A 21,996-nucleotide genomic window follows, 5' to 3' on the forward strand; every position below is an offset into this window, starting at 1 on the left:
AAGTTTCTTTTGAACATTCTTACTGGAAATGATCTCTTTTAACAATTTCAACTTCACTATCAAGGACTCAACATTATCTTTAATTATTGTTACATTCTTGTAATCAAGAACTACCCTTATAAGCTTGTCAACCAATATTAGGTTACCTTGATGTATCAATGCTCCAGGACGAATTGGATTCCAGTCCAGGGCACTCACCAAGCATAGAAAAGTTAATATTGCAGCCTTCATCTGTAAGATGCATCAAGATTAATATTCACAACACAAAGAATATTATTGAACTCTTCTAGTTCATTAAAATTGATACATAGGGTATCACAACAATCATCTCCAATAGATCTGCAACCTAACTTTTTTTCATATCATCCAAATGGCCTATCAATTCTTCCCTTGTTTCTAAATCGACGACTTTATATTTGTTTCCACCTTCAGAATCAATTACCCTATATGGACCTGAGTACCTGAGTGAAAGTTTATTATAGGGTGAATGTAGTTTGACCATGACTAAATCTCCTATTTTCAATTCTAGTTTATGTGTTATTTTGTGTTGTTGCTTTTTCATCTCTTGTGAATACTCCTGCATATGTTCCCTAACTTTTTGGTGAATATTTTGAAAAGTATTTATTCTGTTTGATATATAATCATCTATATTATACACAGGTTTCTGATCTACAGTCAAAAGTTCATATGGAAGAGTTTTGTCTTCCCCAAAAATTATAAAATGAGGTGTATCCCTTGTTGCTATATTAATTTGGTTGTTCAGAGTACACTTAACACAAGGAATCCAAGTATCCCAGGTTATACTATGAGGACTTACCATACTTTTAAAACATGTAATTATTTTCTTATTCAACCTTTCTACAACTCCATTACTTTGTGAATGATTCACTAAGATATTGACTTTCTTGATCTTAAATAAACTACATAATTTTTCCAAGATTTTGTTATTGAATTCAGTTCCATTATCCGAAACTAAGATCTTAGGTGTAGTGAAATTACAGATTATCCATGTCTATCTATCTTATGTCCCAAATAAATAACACTGTCTTGCAAGAACTTACATTTTTCAAGTTTCACTTTTAATCCTGCTTCAACTAGTCTTGAGAATATCAAATCTAATTTCTTAAAGTGCTCAACTGCTGTCTGAGAAACTATTAAAATATCATCTAGAAATACACTGGCAGTGTTTCCTAACAATCCATCTACAATTGTATTCATTAATCTCATGTAAGTTAATGGACTATTACATAACCCAAATGGCATTCGCTTGAACTCATAATGTCCCGTTGGAGTAGAAAATGCTGTAAACTCTCTTGAGTCTTCATGCAACTCTATTTGCAAAAGAGCAGATTTGATATCTATTGTGATGGAATACCTATTCTCAGTTCTCAAACTTCTCAAAATGTCACCGATTACTAGTAATGGTAACCTGTCACGAATGGTGTGCTTATTCAATTCCCTAAAATCAATACTGGGCGCATAGTAATATCTGATTTTGGCACTAAAATCAAAGGAAAGTTCCATTCACTATTACTATGTTCAATAATATCCTGCGATAACATTATTGCTAATTTTGAGTGAGAAACTCTGTAGGCGGGTATGTAAATAGGTTGTGTTCCTGGTTTTAATTTAATCTGATGTTTTAAAACAGTTGTTTTGCCTAAGGCATTCCCTGGCAAAGCAATTGCTTTATTGTGCTTCACAAGCAAAGCAAGTAAACTTTCATCCAACTCAGGGCAATTTGCAGGCTCTAATAGATCTTTGTATTTTTTTCTTAAATCTATTTCTTCTTGAACTGAACAGATTGATGGAATTTGTAATTCTACCTCCTCACTACTCTCATTTAAAATCTTAATGGGTTTTGTACACACCTGAAAACATCCTATTTGTGTACCTTGCCTTAAAACTATATCTTTATTCACAGTGTTAATTATTAATATTTCTACTTTGAATTTAGATTCATAATTTAGAAATGCAAGAAATGCTTATAGATATTTAATGAGACAAAAAATGCTAAGCAAAAAAAAAAAATTTGCATAAAATGTAATTATGAAATGAAGATTCAAAATCTTAAAAAAAAAAAGCTGGTCATGTTTTAAGATACAGAAATGAAAATTGCAAAAATTATCTAACATCCCCATTTTACACTTTAATAAAGGGTTTTAAAATTACAATTAATATTCAACTAAGATTAATTTATTGCTTTATTTTAAACGATACAGTGGAAAAAATGGAAAGGGAAACAATTCTTTCAAAGAAAACAATTACATAATAATTATATAATAAAAAGTTGAGAATTTTTTTTTTTAATATTAATGTACAAGATAATGAAAAACTTGAAGCGAAAATTCCAAAGTTCAATTTGACAAAAAATGTTTTATGAAATAAGAATTAATAACTTATCCTTCGGTGCACAATGATAAAAAAAAAAAAAAAAAAAAAAAAAAAAGGCTTATTGGAGCATATGATGAACGCACAAGAAACGTAAAAATTCAAGTTTGAAAAATAGGAAAGCATCTACATTTCTGCATTTTGTATAAAAAAATATACACAGTAATTCTATAATTGTTAAGACGCACATCCTTTATATTCATGTGCAATTTCAAAATCAAATAATAATCATAGTATCGTTAATCACTCAAATGAACATAAAGATATATAAGTGGATACGTAGGTCATTTTTGACTTCTTTGAGTTTGCTTCTTTCGAGAAAGCATTTTGATATCAGGCTAACATAGTTGTTCTTAGTTTTAATTGGACCTCCAAATGCTCATTTAGCTGTCAACTGTGTTCTCAGCGAATTCTTGATTTGCGTCAAGTACGAGAATGTGGATTCACAACAGTATGTTGTAGAAAAGCAGGAAATCAGTTGGCGTGCATGTTCACGAAGACGAGGATATTCTACCGCCTTTTTCCAAATTTCAATAGGATCTTCTCTGTTGTCAAACAGAGATTTCAAGATATTGTCTTCAGACATTTCAATAAGCTCCATCTGTAACTCTTCGGGAGCCTCAGATACATCAACTAAGTGAGGCTGAAAAGCAAGTTTCAGAGTGATGTTATGCTTCTCAAAATCATTGAATCTTCTATTGTATTATTCGATTAATGAGTCTAAAACTGACTCGTATTCTTTAAAAGACTCATATATATCTTCATTTTCACTCATTACCTTAGTAAACTAGGGAAAGTGCTCTTCTTAAAGTTTTGATTTAGCCAAAAGAGACTTGAAAAAACAACAGCTTTTTTCTAAATGCCAGAATTTTTTGCCACATATCAAAAATAGATTTATTTCTGCTTTGCAACGAAATATTTAACTCATTTTGTTTTGACATCACATCACATAAAAAAGCAACATCTCTGTAAAAAATTGGATCTGATAATTCACAATGTTTGTCATTTTATTCGAAAAAGTCAATTATTTGCCTTCGTAAAGACAAAATTTTGACCAGTACTTTCCCTTGTGACAACCAGTGTACTTTTGAGTGATAAGGCAAATCTACACTAATTACTTCGTCATCCATCATTAGCATGTTTCGATATTGACGATGCTGCGTGGCGTTTGCTCGGATATAGTTTACAATACTTATGACTTTTTGCAAAATGTCATTTAAAATGACAGATTTTGCACAGAGATTTTGTTGATGTAAAATACAATGAAAAGAAATCTTTGATTTCTCTTTTAAGATGCGCAATAAATCCTTCATTCTTAGCCAATATAGCTGGAGCACCATCCGTGCATACACTTACCAAATTAGTAAAATTTAGTCCTACTTTATGACATTGCTCTTTGAAGTTGTTAAAAATATCTATGCCCCGCGTCCTTCCTTTGAGGGTGCCTAAAGCAAGTAATTCTTCAAATATTTGAAAATTATCAGTAATAGCACGAATAAAATACAATACTTGTGCTGAATCTGTCGATTCATCTAAAGCTACTGAGTAATATACATTTTTTTATTACATTTTTGAGTTGCTCTGTTACATTACAGGCCAATTCATGCTGTCGATCTGTATTAGTCCTTCTTGAAAGAGGCACCTCTTTATATTTGTTAACTTTATCTGGATCTATACATCTTACTACTTCTAAAATACATTCCTTTATGAGTTCTGCATCGGTAAATGGTTTACCCTTTTTTCCAAGCATATATGCAACTTTATAGCTGGCTTCTGTCGTAGCATTCCCTTGATGTAAAACAGAATGGAACAATTGTCTTTGCTTTTCCTTTCCATCTTTCAGTTTCTGCAGTGCTATCTTTCGAGACTCACCCTCTAATTTGGCATATTTATTGGCTTTATGAAGAGCATAGTGTTGCTGTGCATTGAATTTCTTAACCGTTACAATTGTGGTATCACACAGCAAGCAAGACATTTTGCCGCCACAATTCACTAAAAAATATTGCAGTTCCCATTCTTCATTAAAGATACTATTTTCTTTTTTCAACGTTCGTTTCAACGTTTTTGACACAATTCTGGGTTAAAATAGAATTGTATTTATTCTGAAATACCGACAAGAAATAAAAGGTTAATAAAGGCTGGCCGCACACTGACCCAGACAAAACGTTCTTAGACAAGACACGATAAAACTGCAACCAAAACCATGTTCTTGGTTTTGACTTCGGCAATTGTCACGCCAATCTGAGACTGAATAACAATAACATCTAGATTCGTTATATTTTTTTCTGTAATTAGTACTATTATTTATCATTACCTAATAATCCAAGTTAGTGCAGAAATAGTCAAATATCGACGGTTTTCACCTTCGCAAAACAATGACGACTGCTGAAGTCATGACCAAGATTCCAAGAACATGGTTTCGGATGCCAATTAATCTTTTCTTGTCTAAGACCGTTTTGTCTGGGCAGTGTGCAGCGGGCCTACAGAGTAGCAATAAATACGATCACTGTGTCACTTATTAAGTCTCAATGATAAAAAGCAAATCTGCAAAATTAACGCAGGCACTGATGTGTAACTGTACGTTTTCAAATGAGGCTATATCTAACTCAGACTTAGTCTCACAAGACAAGTCACTGTCATTGTTCAGTTTGTCACGACCACGGTTACTGAGAGTGGCACAAACCACCATAGTTGCCATTTAGTCATCTACAAATATTTTCGTTCTTATTAGTGTAAATTTCCTAGGTTTTTATTGGTTTTATTAAATTTTAAAATGCAGTATAATGTTATTCCCATATAATAATCATCAAAACATGATTAATTATCGATAAATTATTTAAAAACATTTAATATCTACACTACTTGGTCCAAAAATATGTGAAAATGGCAACAATCACTTCACAGTGAGGAGGTGGACGAGACAGGAACTCTTCGTGAATTTTACGTCAAGTCACTCATTCCCACTATGTTGGCGTAGCTGACAAGGAAATGTTGCCTTTACATGTTGCATGCTTTAACCCATTCAACTCCGATGACAAGATGTCTTGTCATTTGGTCAAATAAAACAAAAAATCATAAAACACCAAAATGTTTGATCAAACACCAGAAAAATATGACGTCAATCCTCGCTTCGCTCGCAGCGAAGCGAGGACTGACGTCATATTTTTCTGGTGTTTGATCAAACATTTTGGTGTTTTATGATTTTTTGTTTTATTTGACCAAATGACAAGACATCTTGTCATCGGAGTTGAATGGGTTAAGTTAAAATTCATTGGGTTCAGAGAAAAATCGTTCCAATTTCTGGGAGTGAAATCACTGAACACGGTTAACTTTGCTTTCGTCTATGTCTGTGGTGTATATTATAAGTTTCAGGTGTATAATGATTTCAGACTTAAAAAATATTAAAGGTCTTTGAAAAAAAAAATAATATATCAAAGGCCGCACTTGATGGCCCGGAAGGCCGCAGGTTCCCCACCTCTGGTCTAGTCCATTAACGCTCTATCTACCACCCTTCCATCCACCACCCTCTCCCATGTGTACTTATGCTTGATTTTCTTCCTAAACACTGTATTTACTATCATCAACGCTCTAGACACATCTCCACCATCAACTCTCCAATACAATTTTTCCTGGAACTCTATACTTCCCGATCACTCTGTTGGTTCATTTCCTACCCTAGCATTAAGATCTACCAATACAACTACATTGACATTTCTCCCTAATCCCTTTATACAGGTAAAACAAAGCGAATGCCATGCTGGACTCTAAGTGTGTAGGCATCGCTTGTGTAACTGCCTTTCTGCTGGTTTAATCCAAGCCGTCGGAAGTGTGATCTTTTCATCATACAAATCACACAGGAATGGCTTCTCTCCAATGTCTATCCTCATATACCTTGTGAGAGAAGTCTTATGTGGAAAACCAGAGTTAAAGTGATCACACTGGAAAAGCTTCTCTCGTGTGGCAGTCTTCATATGCTATGTGGGATAACTCTTTTGTGAAAAAGCAGAGTCACACAGGTCACACTAGAAAACTTCTCCTATGTGGCTCCTCACATGCTTTGTGAGATAATCCTTACTTAAGTAAGCTGCATTGCACAGGTCACATTGGAAAGACTTCTCTCCTGTGTGGGTCTTCATATGCCTTGTGAGCCTACTCTTTACTGAGAAAGCAGAATTGCACAGGTTACACTGGAAAGGCTACTCTCCTGTGTGTGTCCTCATATGATTTGTGAGATGGCCCTTTCTTGAGAAAGCAGAATTGCACAGGTCACACTGGAAAGGCTTCTCTCCTGTGTGGGTCCTCATGTGCCTTGTGAGAACACCCTTCTGTGAAAAAGCAGAATCACACAGGTTACACTGGAAAGGCTTCTCTCCTGTGTGGGTCCTCATATGCTTTGTAACATCACCCTTTTGTGAGAAAGCAGAATCACACAGGTTACACTGGAAAAGCTCTCCTGTGTGGGTCCTCATGTGCGCTGTAAGATCACCCTTTCGGGAGTAAGCAGAATCGCAAAGGTTGCATTGGAAAGGTTTCTCTCCTGTGTGGGTCCTCATATGACTTGTGAGAGAATCCTTTCTTGAGAAAGCAGAATCACACAGGTCACACTGGAAAGGCTTCTCTCCTGTGTGGGTCCTCATATGCTTTGTAAGATCACCCTTTTGTGAGAAAGCAGAATCACACAGGTTACACTGAAAAGGCTTCTCTCCTGTGTGGGTCCTCATATGACTTATGAGATGACCCTTTTCTGTGAATGCAGAATCACACAGATCACATTGGAAAGGCTTCTCTCCAGTGTGGATCCTCATATGCTTTGTGAAATTATCCTTTTTTGAGAAAGCAGAATCACACAGGTCACACTGGAAAGGCTTTTCTCCTGTGTGGGTCCTCATATGACTTGTGAGAGAACACGTTTGTGAAAAAGCAGAATCGCACAGGTTGCATTGGAAAGGTTTCTCTCCTGTGTGAGTCCTCATATGACTTGTGAGATGACCCTTTTGTGAGAAAGCAGAACCACACAGGTCACATTGGAAAGGCTTCTCACCTGTGTGGGTCCTCATATGGTTTGTGAGATTACCCTTTACTGAGAAAGCAGAATCACACTGGTCACATTGGAAAGGCTTCTCTCCTGTGTGGGTCCTCATATGCGTTGTAAGATCACCCTTTTGTGAGAAAGCAGAATCACACAGGTCACACTGGAAACGCTTCTCTTCTGTGTGGGTCATCATGTGATATCTAAAATGATTCATGATATAGCTGTGCCATAGATGTCACACCAGATCCTCTTCATTGCGTGACACATATGGATTCTATGGATAGCTCTTCCAAAGGAATGGTGATAGTCACCCTCCTCCTGGAAAATGTGTAATCATGAGATTGATGTATCTTTGAAATTGTGTAATACACTGTAATAGGATTGTGAGTGTTGTGTACACAAACCATTTAATATTCAAGTCCCTTTGTACCTAAACAAACCCTTTTCCTCCTGGAAAATATGTAATCATAAGATTAACATCTGTTTGAAATTGTGTAATACACTGTAATAGTATTGTGAGTGTTGTGTACACAAACCATTTAATATAGTCCCTTTGTACCTAAACAGACCCTCTTCCTCTTGGAAAATATGTAATCATAAGATTAACATCTATTTGAAATTGTATAATACACTGTAATAGGATTGTGAGTGTTGTGTACACAAACCATTTAATATTCAAGTCCTTTTGTACCTAAGCAGACCCTTTGTAATTACCATAATGTAATATAAAATATAAATACTAACAGATATGGTGTTATTATATATTGCATTCTACATTTATAATTAGAAATATGCTGAAAAACATCCAATAGCTGCTACATGCATTTTCACCCACCACAATCAGAATGACTGGCTTTTTCATCATGTCATGAAATTGAGATTTGGAAGTGGGAAACAGCCCAGATTGTGAAGGCAGACATATTTTAACACAATTCCACAACATTCAATTCCACAACATTCCATGTTTGGGCTCACAAGACCAGAGTCTAAATATGACAAACTCTGGGAGTTTATCTCATCTGACCCAAATAAGTGATGCAAGTCATCACATCCTTTCAGATACACTGGTAAGTGGTGTACCTGTGATATTATTTCTGAATAACATAACAAATGAAATTGTAGAGGATATTTCCATATTTTTTCTTGTCACATTAAGTAAAATACCTGTTTGTCTAATAAAAAAGAATATTGGAGATACCTACTAAAACAATCACAACAGTCATGATGTAATCAGGAAGGAACTGTGATCAAAGGTGGAATCCCAGTACATGTGGAAATATCAAGAAGACAATGTATAATATCAGAATTAGTGCTTTCTCATATTCAACCTACAGGTCATTTAAACACAGGCATTATATACACAAACTCAGTCATCTTCCAGGAAGCCTGTGACTCCCTTACCAGTTGTGACCCTTGTGTGATAATACACACATGCATATACCAAAGGCTTTTTCCCCTTTACAAGGAAGGTAGCCAAAACACAAAGGCATAAAATCTCCTAACCATTCCATCCCCACATACTTCACTTCAATCCACCACCCTCCTTCCCTCTTATCTTGGCTCCTTGGTAACCCCTGCATCTCGCCCACTGCTCTGGATCAGAAGCAGTGTAGCCAGACACAGCACATTCACAGCAAGGCCAACTCATTAAATCGGTGACCCCCATCTTCATCCCCTTATTCAGAAACGGAAAAGATGGCTTAGAAATCCTTTCAGGATGTATCAATTTATTTTTCATATATACTCCCTCAACCCACATCCCCCACCCACTCCCTTTCATGCATGACAACATCATCCATACATAACCATTTTCCATTCAACCCTATCTTTTTTCTTCTCCTGTCCTTCCTCAACTGACTTCCCTTCTTTCCCAATGCTCCTTTTACCCCATCCATCTATCTCATCCTTGGTCACCCTTTCATGTTTACTCCTTCTACCTCTGCCTTCCACAGCTGTTTTAATAATCTTTCCTTACTCATTCTCTCCATGTGTCCAAACCGTCTCAATACTTTTTCATCAACCCTATCTCCTAAATCCCTTTCCTTCCCCATTCTCCTCCTCACCTCCTTGTTTCTCACTCTATCCAGCCTTGTAACCCCTATAGTACTTCTCAGGCACCTCATCTTAAACACATTCAAACTCCTCTTTCATGTTCTATGTTTCTGCCCCATAAAGTGCTGTTGGCACAATCACTCCTTCATACAATCTCCTCATAGCATCCATTCCCAAATACCTATTTTTCATTACACTTTTTAATCCATCTAGGCATTTAATTGCTTCTCTCAATCTACATACTACCTCCACCTCCACTCCTCCCTTTCCTGCCACATTCGCATCCAAGTATCTAAAACTATTCACTTCCTCCAGTCTCTCTCCCTTAATACTCACTTCCAGTCTGTTGCCACTTTCTCCTCTTGTATTCTTGTATATCTCATCACCTGACTTTTACCCACATTCATCTTTGAACAACAATTGGCTTATCTCCCACTTTTCTCCATTTTCTTTAACCATCTCCAATCCCCAACCCATTACCCTGGCATTTACCTCTCACACCACCCCATTCATGTATAGATTGAACAGTCAAGGTGACATAACACATCTCTGGTGAAGTCCCACATTTACCTCAAACTACTCACCCCCATTTCTGATACTAACACAAGCTCTACTACTCTTGTAAAAACTCTCATATCTGCAATACCTCCTACAGTGCTTTCCCATCTACCCTGTCTTAAGCTTTTTCCTAATCCATAAAGGCTCAAAAAGTATCTTTATTTTTCCTAAAACTTACTCATTTATCTGTCTTACCACATAAATCTGATCCACGCAACTCCTACCTGTCCTAAACCAACACTGTTTCCTCTGTTCCTCTCCTAATCTGCTCAATAAGCCTTCCCAACTACACTTAACAAACTGATCCCTCTAAAACTACTACACTCACACCTGTCCCCTTTTCCCTTATAGAGTGGAACAATATAGGCACTCTTCCAGTCCTGTGGCACTCTATCCTCACTTAAGCAAACATTGAATAACCTCACCAGCAATTGCACCATCATTGTATCTCCTTTTTTAGACATTCTGCATGACACCCATCCAACCCAGATGCCTTACCTGCTCTCATGATCTTAACAACTGCCTTCACCTCATCTTTTCCTTAATTCTCTTCAATTTTCTTCAGCTACCGTCATTTTCTTAGCACTTTCCACTGGAATTACCTTTCCCTCCCTATCCTCCTTCACATTTAGCAACTCCTTAAAATAATCTGCCCATTTTCCTCTTACTGCTGTCTCTTTCATTATCATCTCTTCATCTGTACCCTTTACCTTTTCTTCTCTGCTTGATTTGCCTCCTCTTCCTCTCTTAATTTCTTTCCAAAACATATCTTAATCACTTTCAAAACTTTCTGTCATACTCTTACCTCATTTCATATCTGCTCTCCTCTTTCCTCTTTTATGCTTTGCCTTCTCTTTTCTTTGTACCTCTCATATGATTGTCGCATGCTATTTTGTAACCAATCTGTGAATGCTCGCTTCTTCTCTTCTACAACATTCTTTGCTTCCTCATCCCACCACTTACTACTTTCCTTCTATTTCCTCCTGTCCTCCATGTTCCACACACCATCTTTGCACTTTTTGTGACTCCCTCCTTGAACCATCCCCATTCCTCCTCCAGTGCTAGTACTACTCTATCCTTTACTGCTTCCCACTCTTCTCTCAGCTTCTTGTACTCTTCCTTTTCTTTCTCATTTAAGCAGTTCACTTTAAGCACCTCCCTACCTTCTGTCCTTTTCCTCTTTCTCCATCTTTCCTTCACTCTCAACTTACCTTCCACCAAAATATTTTCTGATATTCCCCCACTCTCTCCCCTTAGAACATGTACATCATTAACTATTCATATTATTCTCCTGGTTACCACTATACAGTTTAGTCCATTAATGCTCTATCTACCACCCTTCCATCCACCACCCTCTCCCATGTGTTCTTATGCTTGACTTTCTTCCTCCATCATCTCTCTCTAGACACATCTCCACCATCAACTCTCCAGTACATTTTTTCCTGGAACTCCACACTTTCCAAACACTCTGTTGGTTTATTTCCTACCCTAGCATTAAGGTCTGCCATTACCACTACATTGACATTTCTCCCTAAACCATCTATGGACTCATGTAAATCTATCCAAAATCCCTCCCTTTCCTCTACAGTCTACCAGGCCCATATGCACTTACAAATACCCACACCTCCCTTCCCAGTTTCACTCAATACCAACACATCCATCTTTCTTCTCACAAACATACTGCCTATCTCTCCCTTTTACTCTCATCTGTAGCACATCCATGCACATTAAAAGACCCTCTTATGACTATTTTTTTTTAGTAATAACCCCATTGCAAAACCTTTATTTCAAATTAGTATTATTTCTGTCAAGAAGATGTCCCTGCCTATTAACATTAATCAATGTAAAGTTGGATATTATACAAGTTTTGGTCCTATTTGAGCATTTCCCACATTGAAAATGACAGCACAATTGCCGAGACCATTTGATCAAGTAATGCAGTTGACAGCAAGAATGATTACTGTCCCAACCTCTTCCATGATGCTGAAGAACATGCTACCAAAGAACATACCCCTACCTCATACTGGTTTGTGACATTCTATAAATTAAACAGAGGTAACTTTATCCATGCTGCTAATTATCTAGAGACTGTAGTGTTTCCTCCAAATAACCTAAAACAATATGGTAAAGATGATCTGAGGTAAGAACTTAATACCAGCCATCATACTCCTCCATTTACCTTCCTCTTCCAATGGAGTTTTCGAATCAATCAAACTACACTGAATATTTCAATCACTGCAAAGCACATATCTACAACCAAGACCTACACAAATTCTCAGAAATATCAATTATGCCATGACAATGTTCACAAAGTGACAGAAACAAGAGAAAATAGTAGCATGCTCATGCTCACATTTTATGGTCCATATCTCCCTGAGTGAGTAAATATTGGTCCTCTTTCTCTCCCAATAGAAGCTTTCATCAACTGTCATTTACAGTGTTACCAGTGTTATGAGTTTCACCATGGAAGAAAGAACTGTGCAAATGGTCCCCAATGTGGTCACTGCTCTGTCCTTGATTCACACCCTACTCTTGATTGTGAATCAGAACTTCATTGTTTCCATAGCAGAGCTCACTTAATACATTCTCAACAATGCAAATAGTAGGCTACTGTCTCGTACAAGACATTCTTCAACTGGCTAGTCTTGGTAGTGCCAAGCAAGTACTTCATATTAAACAGATGGATCATGGAGCAAAGACATATGCCTTCTCCTTCCACTCCATCAAATACATTTAGGGCACCTTCCCGCCTTTCTCAACCACCAATTGCCTCCCCCCCCCCCATCCTCCACTCCTATGAGAATCCTGTTTCTGCTGTTCAGTCCAGAACAAGTTCTCTATTTTGTAAAGTTACACTGTATCATCAACAAATCCCTCCACCTCATCTTTAGCAATGCATTCCATTGCATCTTCAACAAAACCCTCTTCTACATCATCAGCAAAACCCTCAGTAACATCACAGACTCCCAAAACACAAGCCCATATTGCAGAAGTCCATGCTCACACAGATTTCCAATCAAGAACCCATACTAAGGATAGTAAATCAATACAGACACATTTTCAACAACAAAATCAGGTATGCAGCAATGTGTTACCAGAATTTGTCGCTAGACCCTCTGATATCCCTCCAAATCCTTTCTCCCCAGAAGAGGACAGAGACGACCAAGCCAGACTGCAGCACTGCTACCATCCAGCCCTTCTAATTTACCACAAGAGGTTGGATGACAGCATTACAAATAATTGTCCAGGATGCAACACTTCACCCCATACTAGACAACACATTATGGAAGACTACACTTTACACAATCATGAACACCAACAACACAAACTACACTCTATAAATAATTTGTGGGAAAACCCTGTTCCAGCTGTCGTGTTCCTCAGGGAGATGGGACTGCTTGGCTATTCAGTCTAGGGAACAACTACTGCCTATCATAATGTAAATAAGCTGTACTCAGCAAAAATAGGTCTCCTGAAGAAGCACCTGCTGAATAGGTGCCTTCCAAAGAGCTGTAAATGCTCTGCTTTGCTGTGTAGTACATTACATCACCTGATTCATTGTACTGCACAAATAATCAATCTTCAACAGCATTAATCAATTTACATATCTTTCTGAGTCCATTCTGTGTTATGTAAGTAGACTTTTTACATTATACCTCCATTCTATTATCTGTATACAGTATGTATACACACACACGCACAGCCAGTTACAGAAGAGATCTGAAAAAGAACAGCTTTCCACACAGAGTAATAGATATATGGAACAAACTGAAAGAGGAAACAGTGAGTAGTAAAATTATTCATGACTTCAAGAAAAAACAGGATGCAGAAAGATACAACTGCGGGGCACTACAAGCATAGATCTCCTCCCACAAAATACAACTAGGTAAATACACATACATATATATATTTGAATAAGTGGAGTCGGAAAAACAGGAGTCTTAGTCTGAGTTTATTTCTGACTAGTTTTGCAGGTATCCTTTTTCAAAGGAATGGTGTACAAACGAGCTGTGGATATTTTATACATGAGGTGAACATCACTACCTCTCCATGTTACCAGAGTTGGTGACAAGTGTGAACATTATATATCTATTGTAACAAATAATGCTACCAAAAAGGATAAGAGTGGTGGTAAATACATTGAAAATGATAACAATAATAACAATGAAAATAATCAATGATGATGATGATGATGATGATGATGATGATGATGATGATGATGATGATGATGATGATGATGATGATGATGATGATGATGATGATGATGATGATGATGATGATGATGATAATTAATAATAATAATGATAATGATAATAATGATAATAATATTGATAAAAATGAATAATAATAATATTAGATTAATAATGATGACAATAACAATGATAATACGTACATATACCAAAGGCTTTTTCCCCCTTACACGGGGGATGGCCAAAAAGAAAAAGGCATAGAAACCACTCCCACCCATTCCATTTCCTATATATTCCACTCCCCTCCATCCTCCGTCTTATCTTGGCACCTCCTGGATGATGGGTCATCCCTGCATCCTGTCCACTGCCCAGGGTCAGAAGCAGTGTTGCAAGACAGCACATCCACAGCAAGGCCGCGTCATAAATTCGGGAACACCCACTCTCCGTCCCCTCATGCAGAAAAGGAGAAGATGGGGAGAAATCCCTTTGGGCTGCATCATTTTTTTTTTCTCATACATACTTTCTCAACTCCCATCCACCACCCACTCCCCCTCATGCATCACAGCCTCATCTATACACAACCCTTCTCCATTCACCCCTATCTTCTGTCCTCTCACGTCCTTCCTCTACAGACATTCCTCTCATTTGTAAAGCCCCTTCCACCCCATTCATCCATCTCATCCTAGGATGCCCCCTCATATTCACTCCTCCCACTTCTGCCTTCCACACTTCTTTTACCAATCTTTCTTCACTCATTCTTTCCATGTGTCCAAACCATCCTAATATTCTTTCATCAACCCTATCCCCCAAGTCCCTTTCCACCCCTGTTCTCCTCCTCACCTCCTCATTTCTCATTCTGTCTAGCCTAGTAATCCCCATCATACTTCTCAGACATTTCATCTCAAACACATTCAAACTCCTTTTCTCTTCCTGTCCCATGTTCCATGTTTCTGCCCCGTACCTTTATATAAAAATATTTGCCAGTCTCAATTTTCTAAAAATTGCTACCAACATTACTATTATTTTTGTAATACTTACATATGGGTTTTAAACCACTTAATGATAAGAGATTGAGTTAAGAATTGCAGCAGTGGGACTGACCTGACCTAACCTAATCCCCTTGGCCTTGGTAAATATAAAGATATCTTCTCATCTCAATTTTCCTTAAATAGCTATTGACACTACTATTAGTTTGCAGTACTTATATCTGGGGTTAAAACACTCAGAAAGCTATGTTAACCGACTATATAGGTAATTGCGGGTGCCAGACTGGCAAACAACTTGATAAATACCCACACATTTACCCCTGTTCAGAATGCCAATTACACTACCAAACGGTAATTGAAGTGTAGCAAATGCCAAAAGTAAACACACAAGGGTCTCACTAATTGCCGAACAAACCGAACAAAACCGATAAAAGCTGAACAAACCAACAAAACTCAAACAAGGACGGTTTTTGCTCAAATGTACACTTCTATATATATATGGTTGCATTATTTGAACTATTTTCTTTAAAATGTGTGATTTGTTCGGCAATTAGTGAGACCGCAAATTTAGCCTGCCATCTATGTTCTGCGAGTGCAGATCATCACTGAGCGTCAGGGTTGCCAGAGTGGCGTTTTAATGCCAAATTTTGCATTTTTGGCATGTTTTTACTGTGTTTGGCAGGAAAATTTGTTGAGTGGCATTTTTGGGGGGCGTTTTTAAATACCCGGTCATGATTAGAGATCATTCTTATACTTGTATCAAGAATTAAATGATGATGTATATGAATGATAAAAATTGATCTTGGTTATATCATGTGGGAAATTTTGTAAAGATTTTGTGCCTACTCAAAGGATGTTTCAGCTCTTTTTTAGTGAAAATATGTATGAACGGAGTAGTGCATCAAACATACCACCAATGATCATTGAGGACAGGCTGGACAAATCGTAGCTGGGGTCGGTAATTTTGCAGAGGATAAAACGTAACTTCTCTTTGATCATATTACATGGAAATCACACATTTTAAAGAAAATAGTTTAAATAATGCAACCATATATATATATATAAATATATATATATAAATATATATATATAAATATATATATTTATATATATATATATATGCATTTGAGCAAAAACCGTCCTTGTTTGGGTTTTGTTGGTTTGTTCGGCTTTTATCGGTTTTGTTCGGCAATTAGTGAGACCGACACACAACGCATGCACTAAGCAACTATACCACTATTATTCACTTGCGAATTCAATAAAGGCACACTTGTTTAGCCTGTACAAAACAGCCACGAAAAAAGCTTTTCAAATAGAAAAGAGTGCAACTCAAGGCTTCGCTGTCTATGACGTCATATGTAAATAAACAATGCCAGGAACTTTAGGAATAATGGAGTGAAACGTAAGTAGATAGTGACAATGATGAATTGACGGAAGGGAAATTCTTATTCGGGAAAGCAAAAATAGATGTTAGAAAGGAGATACTACACAAAATTTGGAAAGCAATAGAAACAAAAAAAGGGCAGTGTTTATCAATCGTAGGTGTCAAGACATTGAACAAACTTGATAAAGAATTAACCAAAAAATCTATCAAATTTAAAATTCCGTCTCAAAAATTCACTTATAAAATCATACAAATATTAATCAAACAGTCCCGAAAACCAAATATTGCTGCAAAAATAAGAATAAAAATCTATTATTCACAACTGAAATAAGGTATTTCTTGGCGCAAAGATTAAATATAATTATACTTGTTTTCAGGTGTTAATAAATCTTGTATTATCTTTTCAACTTTGCAATTGTGCATTGTATATGCATCAATTTCCGCCTTAGATCAATTGTGAGCGATTTTTACCTATTTCGATCTTCCTTTCAACTTCAATACTACATACTGTGTAATATGTGTATGGAAAACTGCTTACAGTAACAGTTGCTCTTGTTGCTGCTGTTTCCTTTCGTTTCGTTCCAGGTGTATGCGCCGTGGAAGAAGTGGATAACATGCCCAACAAGACACCGTCCTACCCTGCACAGCGCCCCTCTGTCTGGTGACCTCACCTGAACCTACACCGTCCTGTCCTGCACAGCACCCTTCTGATGACCTCACCTGAACCAACTCAACGACCGACCTAATTAACCAAATACAGATGTGCCGCGACAGTTGCTCACAACAAGGCAACAAATGCACACAAATATTTGTTATCTACGTATCACAAGTTGCTTTGATATGCGTTTTACACTTTATGCTGCATATCAACGTATATCACTTTTATTTTACACGATTTTTCGTCATGCTGAAATAAACATTAAGAAAGGGGATAGGAATTATATGATGTAGATGTGGCATGCTTTGGCTGGGGTTATACCTGGCCAACTTAATGTACATACAAATTGCGCGGATACCACCAGGAAATGTTAATTAATTTGTTGCTACAGTTATAAGAGCATTTGTCCTGGAGCATTTGACGTAGAATCGTGCGTCATTCATGTGTGTGTGTATATCAGTGTGTATATGTATGTATATGAGTGGAAGGGTGGTGAGTTAAACACGAAGAACAGTTGGAGTTTTATTCACTACTGTATGTATATCTTTATACGTGCGTAGCTTCATGTGAACACTGTTTACCCAAAATGTATATAATCTATATAAATTGTAAATATTGGCTGTGCCTACTGGATACAAAAAAAAAGTATATATAGTTACTATTACAAAGGATTACAAAGGCGGAGCATGCCGACAGGAGACCTTTTGGTCCATATCGAGGTCGGATGCGAAAAATCATACATATATCAAGGCTCTTTCCTCCTTACAAGGGAGGTAGCCAAAAAGAAAATGGCATAAAATCATTCCCACCCATTCCATCCCTGAATGCACTCCACACACCCCACCCTCCCTCTTATCTTAGCACCTCCTGGATGACGGGTCATCCCTGCACCATGTCCACGGCCCTGGGTCAGAAGCAGTGTCGCAAGATACAGCACATCCACAGGAAGGCCGCTTCATTAAATCGGCGACCCTCCCTTTCCGTCCTCCCATGCATAAAAGGAGAAGACGGAGAGAAATTCCTTCGGGCTGCGTCAAATTTTGCTCACACATACTACCTCACCCCCCCATTCCACCGCATGCATCACAACATCATCCATATACAACCATTCTCCATTCACCCCTGTCTTTTGTCCTCTCCCGTCCTTCCTTAACAGACATTCCCCTCTTCCCCAAAGCCCCCTTCACCCCATCCATCCACCTCATCCTAGGACGTCCCCTCATGTTCACTCCCTCCACAACTGCCTTCCATACCTCTTTTACTAGTCTTTCTTCACTCATTCTTTCCATGTGTCCAAACCATCCTAATACTCTTTAGTCATCCCTATCTCCCAACTTCCTTACCACCCCTGTTCTCCTCCTCACCTTCTCATTTCTCACTCTATCTAGCCTACTAACCCCTATCATACTTCTCAGACACCTCATCTCAAACACATTCAAACTCCTTCTCTCTTCCTCTCTTATGTTCCATATTTCTGCCCCATACAGTGCTGTTGGCACAATCACTCCTTCATACAGTCTCCTCTTAGCATCCATTCCCAAATGTCTATTCCTCATTACATTTTTTAACCCACCAAGGCATTTACTCGTTTCTCTCAATCTACATTCTACCTCCACCTCCACTCCACCTTTTCCTGCCACATTTGCACCCAAGTACTTAAAACTATCCACTTCCTCCAGTCGGTCTCCCTTAGTGCTCACTCCCAGTCTGCTGCCACTTTCACTCCTTGAACATCTCATCACCATACTTTTACTCACATTTATCTTCAGTTTTTTTTTCTATCACACTCCCAAACTCTGTCACCAACTTCCTCAATACCTCCTCCGATCCTGCCACAAGCGCAGTGTCGTCCGCAAACAACAGCTGGCTCACCTCCCACCTTTCTCCATTTTTTTAACCATCTCCAATCCCTGACCCATTACCCTTGTATTTATCTCTCGCACTACCCCATCCATGTACAAGTTGAACAGCCAGGGTGACATAACGCATCCTTGACGAAGTCCCACCTTTACCTCTAACCGCTCACTCTCTCCATTTCTAATTCTGACACAAGCTCTACTACTGTCATAAAAACTCTTGACAGCTCGTAGAAGCTTTCCTCTTCTCCCGTATATCCGCAAAACCTCCCACAGTGCCTTTCTGTCTACCCTGCCGTAAGCCTTTTCCACATCCATAAAAGCCCAAAAAACATCCTTCCCCTTTCCTATAGCTTTCTCACATATCTGATCTACACAACCTCTACCCGTCCTAAATCCACACTGTTCCTCATCAATTACTCCTTCTGTTCCTCTGCTAATCCTCTCAATCAAGATCCTCCCATAAGCCTTCCCAATTACACTTAACAAGCTAATCCCTCTGAAACTACTACATTCACACTTGTCCCCTTTTCCCTTGTAAAGTGAAACTATACAGGCACTCCTCCAGTCCTCCACCCTCTCTCCAGCAAACATTAAATAACCTCACCAGCCAATCCACCATCACTATACCTCCTTTTTTTCAAACATTCTGCATGGCATCCATCCAGACCAGGTGCCTTACCTGCTTTCATCATCATAACAACTGCCTTCACTTCATCATTTCCTTATTTCTCCTCCATTTTCCTCACTCTTTGTGGTAAATTGAGATTAATTGTATTATTTCATTATTCTTATTTTACAATAGACTTTGTGTTGATGTATAAGAATTGTGTACTTGTGCTGTAGGTTTCTTATATACCTTGTGATTCTCATAGTTTTAATACTCTGAAATATGTTTTGATGCTCTATAGCATCTGTTGGTATTGTTTATATGTTTGGATCCTATGTAGACGTCTTTTGTTTTTGTTCAGGTACTCATACTATGACGTCAATCTTTGCTTTGTTCACGTTCTCCCTTGAGCTCTCAATAAAGAGCAAACGTGGTTCCTGTTTTTATCTCAGCCATCCCAGCCACACAGCAACAGTGGCGACGAGGATCTGAGGATTTGATTGTGGATGGCCCAGTTTTGTTTTGAAAGACGGAAAAAGCTGTCTTATTGACTGATGGTAATATACAAGGATATAGATATTTTTCTCGCCAATGTCCGCTATCATGTGCACCCATGCCACTACTACCGATTAACAGATAGCCTTGGTTTAGTAGGCTACTAGTCATTTGTTTCACAAGGATGAAACAGGATTTCCTACAATTAATTTACAATGGCGAATAACTCAGGCAAGATCGACTGTTTTGACCCCAATAAAATCAGATGGGAGATTTGGCTAAGTATGTCGCAGGCTCGTTTTGCACATAATAGAATTACTGATGACGCCAAGAAGAAAAATTCTTTATTAGTTTCATTAGGAAGTGAAACTTATAGTACCTTAGCCTTCCTGAGTTCGCCTGATTTACCTCATGTAAAAAATTATAATGATTTAGTAAAGCTTTTAGAATCATATTACAGGGTTAAACCGAGCTATCGTCGGAGTTTAATCAGATTTCAGAAGAGAAAGAAAAAATCTGATGAAAGTTTGAGATTTGTATGCCGACTTGAAAAATCTAGCCAAGGATTGTAGTTTTGGTACTTTATTTGATGCACGAGTGAGAGACCAATTATTTATAGCTGTAGATACTGAAGTGTATTTCCCAAACTTGGTGGCTGAGAATTTAGATTTACAAACCGTCTTCCACGGACACTTTAGAGAAAATTTTAAATTTTGAAAAAGCTTTTGTTGGGGAAAAAGCTCCCGACTACTGAAGTGAAGAAAGTGGGGATTAGTTCTGAATTTTTCAATAGTCAGAAAAAAGAAAGTTGTAAGCATTGTGGATATCCACATAAAAGTGAAGTGTCCTTTTTCCCATTTGAAATGTTCAGTTTGTAATACAAAGGGACACCTCAAAAGAGTGTGCCGTTTTGATAAGACTGTTTCTGGTAAATACACAGGTTCTCAAGGTAAGCCTCACAGTGCCCAGAAAGGATCTTTTGGAAAATTTACCAACAATAAGAGGTTTGATGAAAAGAAAACTAATATGGTTTTCGAGGGAATTTCTCAGGAAGAGAGAGATACTGGTAGTGATGATAACCAGTTTACATTTAATGGATAGACCTAGCCTTCCAGAAGTGGTTGGTGTTAATTTTTCACATGAACCTGTACACAGTGTTGTCGTTCCCTAAACTGTCTCCCCAAGGAATGCCACAGCCGCAACTGGGTTTTCCCACAAATCCTTTATAGAGTGTATGTTGTGTTGTTTGCGTGCATGGTTGTGTATAATACAGTCTTCCATTATGCGTTGTATTGTATGGGGTGAAGTGTTACATCCTGGGCAGCTGTTCACAATGCGGTCATCCAGCCTCTTCTGGTAGCTTAGAAGTGCTGGGTGGTGGCCGCACCGCAGTCTGATTGGCTATTATATGTGATGATTGGCTATTATATGACACGTAAGCATTCCTATCTAAGATTCTCTGTGTGAGGTTTATCGGAAGAGTGTTTGTGGAGTGTAGTGACCTAAAACCGTGTTGTGAGTCAGCAAGGGGAATATGTGGTATGACAAGTTGAAGTATTACGCGTTCAATGACTTTAGAGGGGGTGCAGAGAAGTGTGATTGGGCGGTGCGATGTTGGGATTGTTGGGTCTTTGTTCGGTTTTGGAATGGTGATTATTTTACCATGTTTCCAGATGTCGGGTATAGTGTTGTGTGAATAGCTGTAGTTCGCAATGTTTGTGAGTGCGTGTATACCTTGTGGACCAATGTGTTTTAGGTGGATGTTGCTTATGTTATCAGGGCCA

At 38.0% G+C, this 21,996-nt stretch overlaps 1 protein-coding gene across 1 annotated transcript; it reads right to left on the bottom strand.

Moving 5' to 3' along the window:
- Positions 1-6,580: 6,580 nt before the first annotated feature.
- LOC143030974 (uncharacterized) lies at positions 6,581-21,530 on the bottom strand. The gene is made up of 2 exons (XM_076194280.1): positions 17,132-21,530; positions 6,581-7,741 (listed from the first exon to the last, which is right to left on the bottom strand). Exon 2 carries the CDS (start codon positions 7,635-7,637, stop codon positions 6,588-6,590), a length of 1,050 nt encoding a protein of 349 aa, XP_076050395.1. The 5' UTR covers positions 7,638-7,741; positions 17,132-21,530; the 3' UTR covers positions 6,581-6,587.
- Between the last annotated feature and the right edge of the window lie 466 nt (positions 21,531-21,996).

Source organism: Oratosquilla oratoria, chromosome 12 (genome assembly GCF_046742065.1).
Source record: "Oratosquilla oratoria isolate Oo_2021 chromosome 12, ASM4674206v1, whole genome shotgun sequence".
Lineage (NCBI taxonomy): Eukaryota > Metazoa > Arthropoda > Malacostraca > Stomatopoda > Squillidae > Oratosquilla > Oratosquilla oratoria.